At 51.9% G+C, this 18,805-nt stretch overlaps 7 protein-coding genes across 7 annotated transcripts; 3 read left to right on the top strand and 4 right to left on the bottom strand.

Moving 5' to 3' along the window:
• Window positions 1-60: 60 nt before the first annotated feature.
• Z517_09728 (uncharacterized protein) lies at window positions 61-2,456 on the top strand (the record flags this gene model as incomplete). The annotated part of the gene is made up of 6 exons (XM_013425636.1): window positions 61-482; window positions 551-714; window positions 778-948; window positions 1,015-1,039; window positions 1,102-1,611; window positions 1,775-2,456. The coding sequence occupies 6 exons, from the start codon at window positions 61-63 to the stop codon at window positions 2,454-2,456; spliced, it is 1,974 nt and encodes a 657-aa protein (XP_013281090.1).
• A 69-nt stretch (window positions 2,457-2,525) lies between these two features.
• On the top strand, window positions 2,526-3,653 carry Z517_09727 (uncharacterized protein; the record flags this gene model as incomplete). The annotated part of the gene is made up of 1 exon (XM_013425635.1): window positions 2,526-3,653. One exon carries the CDS (start codon window positions 2,526-2,528, stop codon window positions 3,651-3,653), a length of 1,128 nt encoding a protein of 375 aa, XP_013281089.1.
• Window positions 3,654-5,270: 1,617 nt separating this feature from the next.
• Window positions 5,271-6,777, bottom strand: Z517_09726 (uncharacterized protein; the record flags this gene model as incomplete). Its single annotated transcript, XM_013425634.1, has 2 exons — window positions 5,271-6,604; window positions 6,660-6,777. The coding sequence occupies 2 exons, from the start codon at window positions 6,775-6,777 to the stop codon at window positions 5,271-5,273; spliced, it is 1,452 nt and encodes a 483-aa protein (XP_013281088.1).
• Window positions 6,778-7,885: 1,108 nt separating this feature from the next.
• Z517_09725 (uncharacterized protein) lies at window positions 7,886-10,372 on the bottom strand (the record flags this gene model as incomplete). The annotated part of the gene is made up of 1 exon (XM_013425633.1): window positions 7,886-10,372. The coding sequence occupies one exon, from the start codon at window positions 10,370-10,372 to the stop codon at window positions 7,886-7,888; it is 2,487 nt and encodes an 828-aa protein (XP_013281087.1).
• A 523-nt stretch (window positions 10,373-10,895) lies between these two features.
• On the top strand, window positions 10,896-11,633 carry Z517_09724 (pyrimidine 5'-nucleotidase; the record flags this gene model as incomplete). Its single annotated transcript, XM_013425632.1, has 1 exon — window positions 10,896-11,633. One exon carries the CDS (start codon window positions 10,896-10,898, stop codon window positions 11,631-11,633), a length of 738 nt encoding a protein of 245 aa, XP_013281086.1.
• A 200-nt stretch (window positions 11,634-11,833) lies between these two features.
• Z517_09723 (uncharacterized protein) lies at window positions 11,834-12,718 on the bottom strand (the record flags this gene model as incomplete). Its single annotated transcript, XM_013425631.1, has 1 exon — window positions 11,834-12,718. The coding sequence occupies one exon, from the start codon at window positions 12,716-12,718 to the stop codon at window positions 11,834-11,836; it is 885 nt and encodes a 294-aa protein (XP_013281085.1).
• A 4,246-nt stretch (window positions 12,719-16,964) lies between these two features.
• Window positions 16,965-17,888, bottom strand: Z517_09722 (uncharacterized protein; the record flags this gene model as incomplete). The annotated part of the gene is made up of 2 exons (XM_013425630.1): window positions 16,965-17,156; window positions 17,253-17,888. 2 exons carry the CDS (start codon window positions 17,886-17,888, stop codon window positions 16,965-16,967), a joined length of 828 nt encoding a protein of 275 aa, XP_013281084.1.
• Window positions 17,889-18,805: the final 917 nt, after the last annotated feature.

The following is an 18,805-nucleotide window of genomic DNA, read 5'->3' as shown; positions in this document are numbered from 1 at the left end:
CACTTGAAGCGCTTCCAGTGATGTCCATGTTTCTTCCTCATCTGCGAATTAAATGAGACCATGGACTCGCTAAGTTTAACAGCCAGCGTTGCAGGTCTGCTCAGCCTTACCATCGACGTCACCGAGATCCTCTCCAAGTACATAAGATCGGTCAAGAAGGCTGAGCAAGAATCACTCGAGCTCAGACAAGAGCTTTGTTCACTCTGCGAAGTACTGAAGCAGCTTGACCAATTCCTCAATGGCGAGAACCGACCATCCCCACGGTTCAAAGACACTTCAGCCTTATTTACTTCGATCCAAACCTGCCACGCGACACTCAATTCGCTTTCAACAATTGTACAGAAGCTCCCGAAAGAAAGCCCGGAGAAGAAATATTACCGAAAGTTAATCTGGGCTCTCCAACGTGATGGGAAGATGGATACTATCGCCACAATCCGGCGCTGCATCCAGATATTCCAATTCTCGATGACAATAGAAGGATGGTAAGTCTCCAACTCGAACCCATAATGGAACTGTAGTGGGCTAATGTAAAGGGCCATCGTTGCCTTAGTAATGTCCTCTCTAAAACCCTGGATGAGGTTCTGGTAAATCGTGAAACGCAGCTAAACACATCGAAAAACGTCACGGAAATCGTGGAGCTTGTCAAGAAGATTCAGACCGATCTTGACAGAAAAGGGGGTTTGCACGACAGTCAGATGAGCCAACTTCATCGGCGTCAGATGGATATACATTCCTTCTTCGTTTCAATATGAGCTTGGGAGAAGCTAATGTTCTTAGCCGATGAACGAGAGACATTGCTGGAATGGATCGGCGGCTCAACTAATCCATCATCGAATCATAACCGGGCTATGGCTCAGAGAGAGCCAGAGACTGGTCTCTGGTTTCTGGAGTCAGACGATTTCAGCGGCTGGATCAAAACGCCGGGCTTGGTATGGCTGCACGGAATTCGTAAGCATCTAGCCCAATGCCCTCCTTCTTTGACTGGACTGCAGGGCTTATTTTAGGGTCATCTAGCTGGTTGTGGCAAAACAGTTCTCTGGTACACACGCCTTGTCGAAGACTTTATGGGATTTTACATCCTCTGCTAACTTGAATCAACAGCTCAACGATCATCGAGGCTGTTAAAGAATTGTGTTCTGACGGCACAGCTGGAAAGTTAGCCTACTTTTACTTCAACTTTCAGGATTTCCCAAATGATTCTCACAAGGAGGATCTGTTCATGTCCGCTCTACTCCGGTCGCTGCTCAGACAACTCTGTGCCAACGAGCCCACACTGCCGGATCCAACCCAAGCAATATACACTCAACACCACGGGACCGGATCAAACCCTACCCATGAGGAGCTAACGTCTACCCTGGACGCTGTCGTTGATCACCTGGCCAAAGATGTATATATCATACTGGACGCGCTCGACGAATTTCCAGAGAATACAAAAAACGCACAAAGGAAACAATTGCTCAAATGGATCACCCTAATGGTCGATGGTCGTTTCCAGAACCTCCACATCCTGACAACAAGCCGAAAAGAGTGGGATATCGATGCGGCTCTAGGGAATCTCGCAAATGGGGGTCTCCCCATCCAGGGCTCTGCGGTCGACAGTGACATCCAAAGGTACATACAATCCTCTCTGGAGGAATTCCACTTCGCAGATGGCGGGACAAGATCAATATCAGAGCTAGCATAGAGACGAGGCTCACAGAGGGGGCTAAGGGAATGTTCGTTCGAGTTCCATGATTTCCGCATCCCGAAAAATGCTCCGACTAATTCTCAGCAGGTTTCGTTGGGTTGTCTGCCAGCTTGACATGCTGGGGGGGTGCACAAAAGTCAGCTCCATTAGGCAAGCACTGACCGAGTTACCGGAGACTCTCGACGAGACATATGAGCGGATACTGAACGCAATTCCAAGAACAAACAAGGACGATGCTCGATCCATTCTTCAGTGGCTTGTATACTCGAAACGCACTTTGACACTGGAGGAGGTCGCAGACGCTGCGGTTCTGAGACCTGGAGATGACCCGAGTGACCTGGACGAATTATGCAACCTCTCAGAAGTTTTGCGCATTTGTCGCAGTCTCGTTACACTGTCGACGGAGAAACAAACGGTGATGCAAACGGAGAAACACTTTACCCGGAGGGTTTATCTGGAGATTGAAGTGGTCAGGTTCGCCCATTTCTCCGTCCTTGGATACTTGACATCTGGGCGATCGGCCTACTTCTCTGTTTCTGCCACCGAGGCTCACAACTATATTGGCGAATGCTCCATTTCGGTTCTCCTTCAGTTGGACCAGCTTTCACAATCAAATAAGGATGCAGACGAGGATATTGCCAAAGGTGTCGGAGACCATACAGACGGAGGCCGAGGCGAAGATGCCGACGCAAGGCCAGTGACCAAATACGCAGCGGAGTTCTGGCACGAACATGTCTGCGAGGTTGAAAAGGTAAACGGCAGACTTTAGAAAATTTCGAACAGCGCATACCGGTTCCTCGGCGAAACTTCTCCTCGTTGCTTTTGGAGATGGCTCCACATGTATGATCCTCGAGGATCTATGGGCTTAGGCTTTTCCGGATATTATCGGTCGGTAGCGTACTTCCCGCTGTTCTACTCGTCGCTGCTAGGTGTCGAGCACGCCACCTGCCGCCTGATCGAGAGCGGAGCTGATGTCAACCAGCAAATTCCAGGGTATAGTAGTGCACTTCATGCTGCTGTGAAGTGCGGTCACTATGAGATTGCTCAGATTCTGCTTGAATCCGGAGCAGATGCCAACCGATGGAATGAAGATTATGGCACGCCATTGGAATGTGGCGTAGCTGAACTACATCTGAGTATCTGCCAGCTGCTTATCGATCACGGGGCCGATGTGAATGCTGCCACCATACATGGTAGTGTCCTGCTGGCGGCCGTGGCCCGACTAGACCCGTCCACATTACATGGTGTCAAAATCGTGCAGCTGCTGCTTACCCACGGTGCTAACGTCAATGCTCGGATGGCTAGAGGCTGGGACGAAGAGTACACAGCTCTATATTTAGCCTCAGCAAAGGGTTTTCTCGGAATTGTTCGACTCCTCCTTGATAGGGGAGCCGATATCAACGCTACGGGTGGAAATAAGGTCGGTACTGCTCTACAGGCAGCCTCAGCATACGGGCATCTTGAAATTATTCGACTACTCCTTGATAAAGGGGCCGATATTAACGCTCCGGGTGGAAATTGGGTCGGTACTGCTCTACAGGAAGCCTCTAGACACGATCGGGTTGAGACTGTACAGCTATTGCTCGAACAGGGGGCGGATGTCAACGCTCCAGCTGGAGAAAATGGCACTGCTCTGCAGGCGGCCTGTGCGGGAAGATTCGTTCAAATGGTTCAGTTGTTGCTCACACACGGTGCGGATGTCAACGCGTGGACGGATTATTTGTTGCTTACCAAACATTACGAAAGAGAAAGGCCCAGCACCGCACTGCAGTGTGCGTTGGTGGATGACCGTGCGAATATCGTGGAGCTGTTGATTGAATATGGCGCAGACATGAGTGCGACAAATGTAAATGGCCGCACAGCGCTGGATTTGGCGAAGAAGTGGGGAAAGGAGGAATCAATCCAGGTATTAGTCAAGCGCGGAGCGACAGAGACAGACGCGGTGTCAGAGCCAGAGTCAGAGTAGGCGTCGCGGTCCTGGGGTGAAGAGGTAGATGGGACATATTATTTATACTGTGATTCGAGCGGACGGATGGAGGATGGTTGATTAGTTAATTTGAATTATGACTAATAAGAAGAGGAAGATCAAATTCAGCATCAAGCATCAAGCATCAAGCATAACTATTCCTCTTCCCTCTTCCCTGTTTCCTTAAGATTTCCATTGATTTCCTATTTGGGAAATGTCCCCCCAGGACCCGCTGATTTTGATTGGCTGAAATACATGAAGCCGATGTATATGATTGGCTACCTACATACTTGACTGCTACAAGTTCAGCCCGCGACGAGTACGAGTACGGGTACGAGTACAAGTACGGGTACATGTGTGGGTAGGTGGGTAGGTGGGTAGGTACATAGGTACTCACACAGTAGTGGTATTTGTACCTCCTCGTACCTCGTATTTTCTCGCACTCACTCAAAACAGGTCGTGCGTCTTGCTTGGTGATGGCACTCGAGACGCAAGAGGCAGGCACGAGGCACTCAAAACAGGCACACTCGAGTGGGGCAAAGCAGCCCAAGAGAGAGAGAGAGAGAAGAGGAGATGCTCTTCTACCCATCAATCCATCTACCTACCCTACCCTACCCTACCCTACCCTACTCCATCCCACTCCCACTCTACTGGCCATTCCACCCAGAAATATATATCTTGTCTACTTTTTTGTATTTTCTAGGGAAGAGGAAGAGGAAGGGCAGGCAACGGGGATCTTTCACGCTCGGCACAACTCGCTCGACCCGCACGACCCGCACAGCTCTGTCTCTCAACACAACTCTCACGACTCTCACACCTAGTCTAGACTAGTCCAGACCAGATAGACCGACAGATCGACAGATAGACAGGCAGAGGGACGAACAGATACACGTTACAGAGCATCGGGGAGTCAGGGGGTTAGGGAGTCAGGAAAGGTATTGGACCTAATCTATCCTACAATATGTATCTGTCCGTCTCCGAAATGTAACGTACCTGTCTTCTTCCTCTTCCTCCTGCTCCTCCTCCTATTAGGGCCAGTCAAGATCAATTGTGACAGACACAGTCGTCATCAAGAGCCACGTATGACAAGAGCTTACACGTAACTACCTGTCCGAACAGAGAGATCACATCGCATACAACTCTGCCCACCAAATGCCAATTAATCGTATAGGATTTTTGTTCTAGAAAGGTATATACAATCTCGCATCTACCACTCACACCCTGTCAGTTTCTCAGCCCTTCAAGAGCCGGTCAACTCGCGCACCTCCGTCCACCGACAAAGGCATCATTAGTAGGTAGTGGTCGCGATTCACATCCTGGTCGTCCTTGTTGACGAACCTATCACCCCGCGTCTATTTTCTGCCAGATTCCCGCTCCAAATGTCGAAATGAACCAAACCGACTGGGTATCTCAAAATAAGTCAACGAGAGTCTCGAAGGTCCAAATGCCTGAGCCACCAACAAAAACGAACGAATCCTCCAACTTTTGGCATCAAAAGACACCCTTTCTCTGGCTTTGCCGGAGCCGATTGAGGTGCGAGTGCGGGAGCGGTGAAAGATGATGTCCTCATAGAAGAAAGCAGTCAAACAAAAGAGAACTGCGGCAACCGCATTCACCTCAGAAAGCAACCCCCACACCTGGACTTCGCAGGGGCCCGCCAATTTCTTTGATGATGATTTCGTCGGCATCCTTGATGAGATCGGCATAGCATGGCGGCACATCAGGGACACCACTGACAATGGGTCTTAATGTCCCGCCTCCCTTGGAGACACTCCTTACCGGGCCACTTCGACCTTGCCATTCCCCGGCTGTCATGGTGGTGACACTCGTTGCGTCTGTCTGACTTTGGTCACCATAGGAAAGGATGTCAGTGTCAATGGTGCTGGCGACAGTGGACTCAGTCATTGTCCTGTGATGCTGGCGTGGCCACAGGCTCAATGGTTTGGGTGGTGCTGCCGCTGGTGCAGAGAGTTGATAGAATTGAGTCCGCTTGCGGCGATGCTCCGCGAATGATGACGACGTCGAAGATGATTTAGTGGTACTGATTGAGGAAGAATGACTGCGGTGTGCGAGCCACTGAGAGATACGTTTCTGTGTTTGATAATTGGGATGGAAGTAACCCGAAGGCGAGTTCATGTCGGTCGGTTTGGAGAAGTTTCTGGCGGGTGCTGAAGGTACAATCGGGGGAGGTGCAGGCGCTTCGGGAGGAATACGGTCACCTTGCGCTGCTGGAGCTTCAAGGTCTCGCGGAAAGTCGAGCACAGTGTCACCAATGGCGACCGAGGTCGCAGGAGGGCTAAACTCCTCTTGCATCGGCGTCAGGATGGCCACAGATGCTTCGGAGCGAACACCAGGAAAGTGGATCTGTGGAGGTAGGCCAGGGAAAGATGACCACGACACGGGGTGAGAGTGGAGAGCGTCGTACTCCGAAGGGGGCCGCGACATCGATATGACAGTCGACGATGTATCGGGCCGTATATGGGACATGCGGCGTTGTTCAATCATCGAGGCAGGTTTCGCAGGAGTAGGCAGGAGAGAAACCTTGTGTGGAAGAAACTCTTCTGACTTTGTCCGCACCAATGCTCGAGGAGGGGCTTTGATATCGCCGCCGTCGGTGAAACTGAGCCTATCGAAAGCTGGAAGGTCTGATAGTCGATTATTGGGCATGTAGATGCTGAGCTCCAGTGGACGAAACTCGTGAGCCGCCCGTCGGAAGGGAAGCTGCTGTGCCACAGGCAGTGGTGGCTGAGGACCAGAGATGATGGGTTTCGCAGCCTGTCTTCGCAATGACAGGCTCGATCTGAGGGAAGCTTTGCCATGAGAAACCCATTGCGATAACTGTGAAGGGAGCGGTGGTGTAGGAGTTGGAGGCAGTCCGTCAAACAAGGTGAGCTTCATGGGTGGAACCAGGTGAGGTTGTTGGTACATGATGCGCATTTCTCGCTCCACACCTATAGATACGTCAATAAATCCCTCTCATGCTCGTGCTGGGAGAGAACCACAAACCAGAGGGAAGTGGCTGCTTCTCCAACTCTTTCTCATCGTTTCTCGCAAAGAAACAATCGAACAGCTCGAAATGGCATGTTGGCTCCAGCGAGTCCTCCGGCGCGACCTTGGACTTCATATTGGCGAAGACGGAGACGACGTCTCAACACACGGTGTTGCAAGCGACCCGTTGCACGATTAGGGCTTGACCATTGACGGAGATGTCGACGATGCCAGCATCAGTGATGGATAGAGACCAGGAACCAAAGGTCAAGGACAGAAGAGGACGAAAACAAGGAAGGCGTGATGCTTCCAAAGCTGCAGCTGCAGCCCGACAACCTACCACTCTTCCTTGGAGAAGAAAAGAGGTCGAGATGGCTGGCCAGAGGAAGAGGGATCTTTGAAGGCCATGAAACGAAGCTTTCGACCATGGCATGCTGCTGTGGGGGAACCGCAGTTCCCGCTAACACGAGCTCACTTTTTCTCCCTCCGTCTTGTCCTCCCTACCTTGTCCATTGCAGCGGAGCGGGTGGAGAGTGGCAGGGAGCCCTTCAATCACATTTCTTCATGGGCGCTTGTCCTGTGGTAGAGGGCAGGTGGAAAGGAGGCCTTGCGGCGAGATGAAGCCTGGAGTCGTGGCATTGGAATCAAGTTGGTTGGATGAGAGGATGCCAGCAGAGAGGGTCGCGCCATGTCAGCAATTATCCGAGAGGCTCCAGAGTTCAGCAAGCGCCCAGACCATGGCATAGCGCATTGAGTGTTGACAAAGGCGTCCTCCGTAGACGAGTTGCTATTCGCAGGGGTCCAAGTGTGAAGGAAGATGAGGTGGGCGGCTAGTTGGTTCGTGTGTGGCCAATCGCAAGCCTCAGCCTGCGTTCTCTACAGAAGAACTCGAACTCGCGTGGGAACAAGACAAGGTGAAACAATCGCACAATGGCACCAGAGAGAAGAGACAACACTTTGGAGGCTGACATGGCTTGGTTTCAGAATCATCATGTTGATGTTTGAAAGTGGTTCTCCAGCTCGTCTTGCTTCATATTATCGGCTGCTTCATCGACAGCCACAACCGCATTTTGAGCTTCTGCGAAATTTTATACACGCCATCCATAGGTACGAGGTACTTGTACAGATAAAACACACACATACGTGGCTCGCTCTCCACCAGCAATTCTGATTATTATCAACACAAGTCTCCACGCAGAAAGACAAGGAAGTCCCCGAATCTCATCTCCGTCCCCATTGCAATTTCAGTACCTCTCCATTACTCGGTGTCTGCCATCCATTGATCCATCCATCGTGAGTCTCTCCCTGTCTTCGCTATTGACATACCTCCTCTCTGGCTCCATTGGTCGGTATCGAGGTTGGTCTACAGGAACATATTCCGGTAGGACCGGCCGTCTATCATCCACAAAGACACTTCCTTCGCGACCGACAGGACGCATGCTCTGTCCACGTGTCACGAGTCCCATCGGTTGGGGTTCTTCGTACCGTAGTGCCGGCGGTGGCCGCACGCTTCCCATTCGAATGGGCTCACGGTACTCGGTCCGCTCATCAGCGTAAACGGCTTGTCGTGCTGGGCGATCCATCACCTGGACACTGGAGCTTCGTCTTGGTGGAGCCGACTCAATGTATTCTCGAGGAGCGGACCCAGGCACAGCGGACATTACAGGTTGCTCGGCGAGACGATGATATGAGACTGGTGGTGGAGCCATCTCGGTGGCATACGCTCTGTCCGGTGCTGCCTCGACGAAAACTGAGCCTGCACGGGCTTGTCGTGGATATTCTTCATACCGCGGCTCCGCTTCGGCACCACGAACTGACATTGCTCGAGGGACAACGGAGGGACGCTCCTCAATGCGGAATTTCCTGCCGTACTGGTCGATGAAAATTCTTTCGACGGGAGGTGGTGGTGGCGCCATAGGCTCGACGGTGTAACGGTGATAAGTGCCGTCACGATCGTCGTAGACATCCCGATAGACAGGTGCCGGTGTGCGTACCACTCTCACCTCCGGAGGAGGCTGATCATAATCGACTGCAACCTCGCGAAGAGGGCGGCCTGGTTCCATCAAGGCAGGGCTTTCCACTCGAGCATAAGACATTGCACGTGTGCGCGTAGGCGTCTCGTAGTATTGGTCGACGTATTCTCGCGGTGGTTCAGCTCGCAGACTCTGCATACTTGCCACGCGACGCAAGTCCTGGTCGTCTCTAGCTGGTCTCACAATGGACCTGGACAACGGGCGAGGCTCACTCAAAGGCATCAATTGTTCAACCCGGCGTGGAAGTGGTCGCGAGGGAGATTCCACATACCGTTCAGGAGCGGGTATATAACGCCCCTCTTGAACTGGTTCGTCATCAATGACAATGGGCCTATCCGCTCCGCTAGATCGGAATCTGCCCGAACCAAGTGGCTGGACGTCGTGGAAGGGTGGTGGGGACACGTCCTCCTCCTTGACATCGGGAGAAGTCAAGCCATTTTTTCGGGCCTTGCGTGCATTGCGAGCCTCCCGAGCCTCGAGCTTTCTCTTCTTCTTAGGGGGCAATGCTTGGTTATCATCAGGACTTGGGGGAGATCCTGGTCTGCCAATCCATTGTTTCCGGCGCGGACGTGCATTCTGTAGTAGGGGAGAATCCTTAGTTATAGCCAGAGGCGAGACATGAGACGGTTGAGGGCAAATGGGAGAGGTGATATGGTTCCTTACTATCCGCATGTTGGCTTCCGAGGGCGAACCAGGCCTGACCCCACCGTCTTCCAGTTCCGAGTATCTGCGCAGGGGGCGACCGCGTGGATCTCTACTGTCCTGCATTTCCTGTGCTTGAGTGACCTTGGGAGTGGGGTATTGCACCATGGCTTCTGGGGGCGAATACTCTCCTTCCTCTTCATCCTCATCAATGCCCATCGCCGAAGTATCGATGGTCGCAACAGGCTTTGGAGGTTGGACGGTAGCAGGCGCAGGCGGCGCAGCTTCGGCAGAGATGCCATCAGCAGCATCGGCGTACAGCGGCGCGCCCATGACGGCGCTAACGACGCGCGGGCCCGAGGGCTCATCTGCCTGCTCTTCATCAGCGTCCTCAACAGAGTCGCTGGGAGGTCTCTCGGGCGTCGAATCGGGTGCTTTGCTAGAATAGTAGGCATCTTCGTCGAACGAGTCTGTAGCATCGGCATCTTCCTTGGAAGACGGGGACCTGACAGCACCAGTCACTCTGGCAAAAATGGCGGGTAGGTCAAAGTCTGGTTTCGCCTCGGCGGGTGCAGGTTTCTTGCGGGCATCTGCTTTTCTATGTTCAAATTGTTCTCTCAATGCTCGCTCAAGTCGTTGTCGCTTCAGCTGTGTCTCGGCCCGAACTAGATCATCTGACTTTGTCAAAAGGACAGGGTCAAATTCAGAAACATTACTGGTAGGTTGAGTGGCAGTCGCGACGGAAACACCGTTTGGTTTTGTTTGAGCTTGGGTGATATCATCTTCACGCTTGGCCTGAGCAGCAGCCCCAAGATGGTTGGGAGATGCGCTTGGAGGAAACGGAGGAGGTACATTCAATTGGTTCTGAGAAAGGGTCGATGGGGTCTGAGAAGCAGGCACTCGGAGGGCATGGGCTGGCACTGTCAATCTAGGATGACTTCCAGAAAATACCTCGTCGCGAATCCTCAGTATCTTCTCATATTCCAAAGCCTCATTGACGGGTTGCAGAGAGGTGGGCAGAACGCCGTTCAGTAGAAGGCCAGCGGAAGCGGACATGCCTAAGGGGTGTGCGCGCGTCTGAGCTGCGCAGAGCTGACAGATGAATTCTACCTGGACTGACACATAGCAAGGATCAAAGGAGCAACAACTGAGAGGGAGAAGGCGATGCTGGAAAACGTGTCAACAAGGAACAAACGAAGCCCTAACAAGGTAGCGGGATCACCTCTTGAGAGAGTGATGAGACTGCGGAAGAAAAGGAGATGATTTCGTGCATCTCTCCCCCAGTTTTTTTTGAGGACCGCAACCCAGCCATCGCCAAGCATTATATCACGTGTAGAGTCACGTGGAAAGTTCACGTGACCTCAGTTTCCAACTCGCCGCCAAACGCCGCTCGTGAATCAACAACTTGTGCGGAGGAGTCATAGATTTCATCCATGCGTATATCAGAGCTTCGGTGGCCGATTCTAACTACTCCATTCTGTTACGACACTGCATTCTTTGGGGTTTATGGATTTCTTATTGTCTTGACGCCTCGCCATAGCACTGTATTGGTATCATAGATCTCCTTGCAAACACAGCCATGGGCTCAGTCCAAAATGAAACCGCAACCGCAACCGCAACGGCCGATAAGCGGGCTATTTTCTTCTTCGACATCGACAATTGCCTCTATCCAAAGTCCAGAAAAGTTCATGACCATATGGCACTCCTGATCAACAAGTACTTTGTGACACATCTCGACATGTCTGCCGAGGAGGCGACGTACTTACACCACAAGTACTACAAAGACTACGGCTTGGCTATCGAGGGCCTGTCGCGCTTCCATAAGATCGATCCCCTAGATTTCAATCGAGAAGTCGATGACGCATTACCTCTAGATGAGCTCCTGTCGCCGCATCCTGAAACAAGAGCGATGCTGGAGTCCTTCGATAAGTCAAAAGTCAAACTGTGGCTCTTTACGAATGCGCATATTACCCACGGCACACGTGTCGTGAAGTTACTGGGGATCGACGATCTTTTCGAGGGAATCACATACTGCGATTATTCTCAACAACCACTCGTTCCCAAGCCACTTCCGGAGATGTTCACCAAGGCAGAGCGGGAAGCTGGCGCAACACCAGAGACCCCCATTTATTACGTGGACGACTCTTATCTGAATTGCCGAGCAGCATACGAGCGTGGATGGACCAATACCGTCCATCTAGTCGAGCCGGGCGTGCCCGATCCACCAGAAAAGGCGAGCAAGTATCAAATTAGCGATCTCTCGCAACTTCTGGATTTATTTCCCGAGCTTTTGAAGACCAGTAACGGTTCGGTATAGGGAGAATGGATACTAGAATATGGTACAATTTTTCCCAAGATAAAAGAATACAATGTTATTCTCCCGCCTCAAGGCCCATCCCCGCTGAAAACAGGACAATGCTTGAACGCTAGACATATACAAGGAGATCTTCCCTCCCAGGGACATAATGGTCATCAAATCATGTCAAACAAAAGAAAAGAATAACCAGCGCTTGCCACTTAGGACGTGGGCAGCAGACGCCGTTTGCCAGACAGATCACTGGGGCAGAATTTCCAAGCTCCTGCATGCTTCTTGGCATGCCAATTCCTGATCACGGCCTCGATGACCCAACGTACGTCGGGGAAGCCACACTTCTCTCCGTCGATAGTGAAAGACTTGTCCTGGCACCCCAGTGTCCAGGGGGCGTCGGTGTACAAGCTGTTGTCCTTGGTTGCCATATGCTCCGCATGCTTCCAGATCTTCGTCAGCTCCTTGCCATCCACAGTGTGAAGGCTTGCAAGGGTGGGAATCTCATCATGCAGATGCTGGATGAGATTGGGCGCAAATGACTCAATGATGTGACGAAGGGTGGATCCGTTGTACTCGGCTGGCTTTGTGATGAAAACATATTTCTGGAAGATTGTGAGTCCCTCGGCAAATGAATTATGGCCCTTGGTGTTATCTTCCATTGCGCCGGGTTGGCCCAACAATTTTTCAATTGCTGGGAACATATAGTCGTCCTCGACATGATGATGGTGATTCAAGGTGTTGAAGAGCATTTGGTTGAAGAGAAGGAAATCAGCGGCTTCTTGGCTATCAGGTTGAACCAAGACTGCCTGGTTCCACGCTGCATTCAGAGCACGGATGATGGTGTTGTGGATCTGGGCCATTTGACGTGCACACCAGAAGGCTGGATGATCCTTTGGCACCGAAGCAGGAATGTTGTCCAGGTGGATGGTGACGATCAAGGGATAATGGTCGTCCACATATCGAGGTACAGGCATGCTCAGCTTTGGTATATCACCTGTCGATACCGAGGTTTGTGACCCTGCCGAAGATGAGGCGGTGCGATTTGACCGGACAGAGTTGGAAGAGCGAAGAGATGAAGCTGAGGACTTTTCCATCTTAGAGACATAGAGCTGTCGCTCTGCCTCTGACAAGTAGAGAAGATGGGAATATCTTTTCTGTGTGGGCGACTTTGACCGAGAGCGAGTCGGCGAAGAGGTTGCTCGGGGAGTAGGCTCCCTTATAATGGGAACAGTCTGCATATCGTCGGGATGGAGTGTTGCCTGCCTTGGACTCGACGTTGTCTGTCGATGTCTTGTCCTGTCCAGCCAATGTTGTAGCACTTAATGCTGAAGGGCAGTCAGTTTCTTGTGAGAGGAAGATATGGTGCGGCTAGGACGCCCAGTCTCTTTATGTATCCCGCACCGTCCCGGACCCATGTCGATGACTTTACTAGCCAGAAACCCCATGTCAATGCAGCAACCGGACACTAGGATCTTTGAGACTACTCATTCTGGAAATGCACGGCTACATCGCGGTAAGAGCCAATGTAAGCGGCCAAGGGATCTCGAACCACGCCAACAAACTCTGCAACCAAGGTCCTAGAGAACGCCATTGCAGGCTGTGTCTGGTCAAGGTGGCACCACCCAGCTAAGTTGAGAAGGTTGAAGGGCCCATTTCTCCTTGCCGTAATGGATGGTTGCAAAAGGACAAGCCTTACCTCCAGCGACGTGGGCCGGGAAGTTTGGAACTTTGTTGGTTGGCTGACTGGCTCAGCTGAATGTCGTGATGCAAGCAGAGAGTTTCGAGCCCCTTGCATCTCGCATTGGGTTTGGCGCCAGGTACGGTTGCAAGGGCAACTTTCAAATATGGGTTTCGACACGAGAACGAGACCCAAGAACGTCCAGGCCACTTCGCTAGCCAGGCCAGGGTACCACGTGTTGCCGGGTGTTCCTTTTTGCAATTGCATCGCTGAGTCTTGCAATCACAGAGATCACAGGGGTGTTCCAGTCCAAATTTGATGGCTTGTCAAGTAGTTTCCCGAAGTTGTACGTCAAGGGCTCATGCCTTGTCTGGCAATCACCTACGTACCTGGCTCACTGGGGACATCCCAACCAGGTGGTCGGCAATTAGTCTTCGGCTGCGCGTGCAGACGGTCCCAAATTTCAGCCCACTTTTGACAATTTGGCGTGATCATGAGACCCCAAGAGGCCAAGTCGAAGCTGATCAGGCACACTTGGGCTAAGTCTACCCAAGCAGGTAAGGTGCGTACAAAATTGGATGAACCGCGGGGCTTGGTCATTGTTCTTCGCGTCATTCAGTGCTCGAATACGAGGTATGATCGGGCGATCCGAGGTGCAGAGGGTCGCTCTCGGAGACCACGATGCGAGAGGGTTGGAGCAACCCCTGGGAGTGACACTCTCGATGCGAGTGTGCGCAGGTTTCTGGAGTCAGTGGACAACGTCTCTTTCTCATGCTCTGAAAAGGTGATGCAGCAATTCTCCTAGGCTGGAGAAGGTGACGAGCAGGTCTCCGCTCTTCCGCTCAGATGCCCTGTCGAACTTTGATGAGCGGAGGTTGTGGTGTGTCGAGGTGGGCACTGCTGAGCGGCCACAAGCCTGGTGGCTTTCACTGCCTGTTGACTTATCGAATGGCTGGCTGACTTTGAGTTACACAATTGTCCTCCTGAACCAGTGAACCTTCCATCTTCGGCTGGATCTAGATTTCCATCTCTTGTCTGCGCTGAAAGTCTGCCACATGTCGCCTCTAACCTGACACTGTCTGTCGGAGGTTCGTGTATTTTTGCTCAAAGAGGCTCGCATCGCATCTAGGCATCTGGCATGCCTGGTCATCAAAGGCTGAAACACAAAGAACGACGTTTGGCACCATGTTTCGTAAGCTGACGATATGACTGTGGTGACTAGATTGTGTAATAAATGAGTGTGATCGGCCAAAGTGGAACATACAGTTGCGTACCTTGCAGAGGCCGACGGCCTTTACGCTGATCTTGTTCGAGGAACAGGGAAGGTTCCAAAGGCAAATTCCGGGGGTGGGAATAGGCACCCACTACTCGGTACACTGGCCTTAGGGCTGCCCATTTTTGATCAACGACTATTGCAGTCCCAGACTGACCGCCTAAGCGGGTGCCCGCTACTCATCCACTGTAGCCTGCAAGCACTTTGATCAGCCAGCAAATTCATCCTTCCCGACGGGAACGGCAGGGACCGTTCTTTGAGATCAGCACCTTGGTGGTCGTCATCATCATCATCATCAGCACCAGCAGAAGCCACTATCACTATCGCCATCTCACTCAGATCATATCCATCGTCTCCATAAATCAATCAGAGATTGATACCCCAGTCCTTACCGAGGATGAGGAACGGATTCGAGAGCCTACGAGTTACACAGAGCCACCCGACCATCATCTCCGATCTATGCGTATTCCAGGGGGGTTGTTCTCCAAAGGGGTTTTCTCGCCCCTGCCAGGGGATGTGGTGCTTCCTCGTCCTCCTAATGCCCTCGATACTCGCTCGTACGAATTTTTCAAGCCCTCCGAACACATTTTGGCCACTGTTCCCTCTCTTCCCCGCGGAAGTGGATTTCGATCCAGAATTGCTTCTTGCGAACCCCACGAAACCAGCCTTCATCTGCTCCCAGGTGACTTAGCGGGCCGTCTCCTGAATCAAGAATGATCTCGGCTGGATGCCGAGCACAACTAGTCCAAGAGCGATGGGATGGGTGCTTTCCACAGAGGCTCCAAGATACCCAATCTGGACCGCAACGAATCAGTCTGCCCGTATCTGGTGCTGTGACTTTGACGCCTTGCCCACTCCAATGCCGAAAGGGGAGAAGCGACAGTTCTGGAACAAAGTATAACAAGTCCTAGTCCCAGTATGGGCGAGGACGGCACAGCACAGTTACCCGAAAAGTATGGAAAAAGTATATAGGGAACTCTACAATCATGCCGCCGCGGACAAGAACATCTGTCTCAAAAGTCGAGCAATAAAGACCCATTGATCATCGCGATCTACATATTGCTTTAAAAGGTTGTCACCCTCCTTTACAACTCGCGTGGTTGCTAACAGAAAATCAAGGCCATGCACAACTCAACTGAATGTTGTTGCCCAAAGCATCCGGCTCAATCAGGTAGTCATTACCAGCCGAGTGTGGCATGCCTACCGTGCCCCTGAACGCTTTGGAATATCCAGCCAGTCTTGCGCACTCTTGCCACCAGATTTGAGGATCAGAGCTCGACCGGTGCATGTTTCAAACACCTCAACGGTTTGGACGAATGTTGGGATGTAGTCTGGACTCTGTCGACTGCTGTTCGAGGGAGGATCTATTTCCAAGGGACATTCGAGCCAACATTGCTAAACCAGTCGATTTCCGCCGACAAACGCATACTCTTCCGCTCCTAGCAGGGCCCAGTTCTTGCATTTCTTTTGACAGCCAACCTATTCGTTCGGCCGTTACTAAAGGTTTAAACATTTCCGCTTTCCATGAGAATCTGGAGACAGCCTTCTTCTGACCGAGAGAATGGGCAGATCATCGTAGCGCAGACGTTTTCAACGAGTCGTCCGAACCACATGGAATACACGCACTGTTGTGAGGGGGCATCGGACGATTCGATGCGCACCTGGATTGTAAACTTTGGGAGATCCTCACCCCTTTGTTGTGCAGTCTCCCGCGGCAACTGGCAGAACACGTGTGTTTATGGTATAGGCTTTGTGAATTTGCCTTCTCACATGTTCAAACCATATGCAGGTATTCTGGGCAGATGGTCCAGAGCTAAGCAGCCCACTTACACCTTGCGGTGACAAATGTTTTGGTCGAGTCCACGGACTCCAAGAACGGTTTCGCACTCCTATTTTGACTGCCTGATCCAATGCGCTCCTCCTATTAGGAGCCCTATTCGCGGGGCGATGAGGCCTTCAACGGCGTCAGAAGTTTCCCCGTTTGACCTCATATTTGGTGTTTCGCCCTACGCCGACTGTAAGAGCGTAAACCGAAGAGGTAAGAATATCCAAATCGTCACATGATTATCCCAGCCGTGTTCACGGCAGCTTTCACTGCTGAAGGTTATGTAACCGGGAGCCGAGGGGAGTGGTAAACAGCAGTAATGCCATCCCGGCTTGACTTGTTTTCCCTCTATTTGGTATCATATCTCACGCTGTCCCCATGGCTCTGTTAGACATCTGCTCACCAAACATTGCACGCCTGTCATCACATGCACATCCCTTCTCTGGGACTGGGTATTTGACAGTGAACGATGGGAGAGAGGTAAGACCAATACCAATTCTGTCGGATCTGCATCGTCGGATGACCACCAGGTAGGTTTGTATGCGTAATACGAGTACTGCTGACCTAGGATTTGCTGTGGCGTGAGGATGCCCAATGTTGTCTGAAGAGGTACTCGAACATTCCCTCTTCGTCCTCGAAGTAGACTGGGCCGACCGGCGGAGCAGGTTCCTGTGCCTGGATATCGGATATTGTGACGGCCCCTTCGAGGACTCCCTCGATCCGCACTTTCCATGACTCCAGATCAATGGTATAATTCTATCGCCACACACCAGTTAGTTCAGCAAAGCAAGCGGGATTTGGACAGCAAAAGGAAGAAATAGGAAAGAAATGAAATAGGTCCGGTCCCCGTACCGAGTGAATGGTACTGTCAGCGTTAGCGGCCAGCCGCAGCCACAAGCTCCCCTCCAGCAAGATTCTCCTCTCACATCTTCCAGCCTTCAACATCTCCTTGATATAGAGATGGTCGAAACGATAGCCCGTCAACAACGTCTTGATGGGGTCGAGCTTGACCTTGTCGAGAAATTCCTGCGTCAGTCCCGGTCCGTCAAAGACGCTGTCGTTGTTATTTCCAGGCCTCGTCCTGCCCATCTTCCGAATCGTCATGGTCTGCACCTGTGCCATCTTCGCAAAGACTTGGTCCAGCCAGTCCGAGTTGAAGCAGTGGCTCTCCAGGATGACGACGTGGCGCATGGCCTCGTACGTCTTGGGAGAGACCATCTGTGGCGGAGGAGGATCTCCCGGGTGTCCTGTAAAGTCGAATGTGGCTCTCGGGAGGAGGTAGGGCGTCACCTCTGTGTTCCATTGTCTGCACACCGCCAAGGACGAGAATGCCGGAGAGGGAGTCGACTCGTTCATCTGCATCCGCATCTGCGTCGTCGAGTCGGGGCGCTGGAGCGGTTTAAAGACGAGTGTCCCATACGCGAACTCGTATACCCTGTTGCGGATTTCTGGTGGGAGCTGGAACCACGACCACGACCACGACGCCATCTTTTGTTTGGTCTTGAGCGGCGTGGTGCTTGAGCACAGTGATTACCGGAGGGTGCGTGTTGATCTTATTTATATACAACCGCTCGTAAGAACCACGAGTGGAGCTGGTTTGATTTGATCCGGCAAGTCCAGCAAGCAACGAGGATACGCGCGATACGCACAATGACCTAGGCCATCTATCCGTGGGTCTCGTGGGTCTGGAGATGTCAGCCTCAGCCTCATCCTCATCTCTGACAAAGCGAGTGGTAGTCGTGAACAACGACAGGACGCCCGGAGCAGCAAGCAGCAGCGGTGGCACAAGTGCAGCATATCCGGTAAGATGACTGATGCTGATGTCCATACCCACGAACATTCAAAGAGCTGTAGAAGCAAGGAGGAAGTACGAGGGAAGAATCTTGTACTTGGTCCTCCCCTACTATCGAATGTACCGGTATGTACTCGGGATATAGTGTATCCGATATGTGCGTAAATAGTCCACCATCTTGAGCGAGGACTCCCCTTACCCGCTATCAACGTCAATAAAGCATCCATAAAAGCGCCCCTTACAAGTAACCGAGTGTCTCGTACTGGGGTAAGGTATTATACCGTTCCATCTACATATTTGCAAATGGGAATGGGAATGAGTGAAGCCAAGTGGCCAGCTGGGCTCTTGTGTACCTTGTAAGGTGCTCGATGTGGTTAAGTGATTACATGTACATGTCCATCCCCCGCGTCCGGTGCCTCTCAAGCTTCGAATCTGGACCACGGCTCGACGGAAAAACACGCACGAATCTTCGCTTACGAGTTCCAAGTACGAGCGAGTTACAAGTAAATTAGGTAAAGATTGGAGGAAGCGAAGGAATCGTCCCGGTCCCACATTGGATGATTTCCCCGTCCCTTCTCCTTCCAGATTATCCTTGGACTTGACATGTACCTGT

The sequence above is a fragment of the Fonsecaea pedrosoi genome (genome assembly GCF_000835455.1).
Source record: "Fonsecaea pedrosoi CBS 271.37 unplaced genomic scaffold supercont1.6, whole genome shotgun sequence".
Lineage (NCBI taxonomy): Eukaryota > Fungi > Ascomycota > Eurotiomycetes > Chaetothyriales > Herpotrichiellaceae > Fonsecaea > Fonsecaea pedrosoi.
Note: the sequence above shows the minus strand (reverse complement) of the source record. Positions and strands in the feature narration are given on the sequence as shown.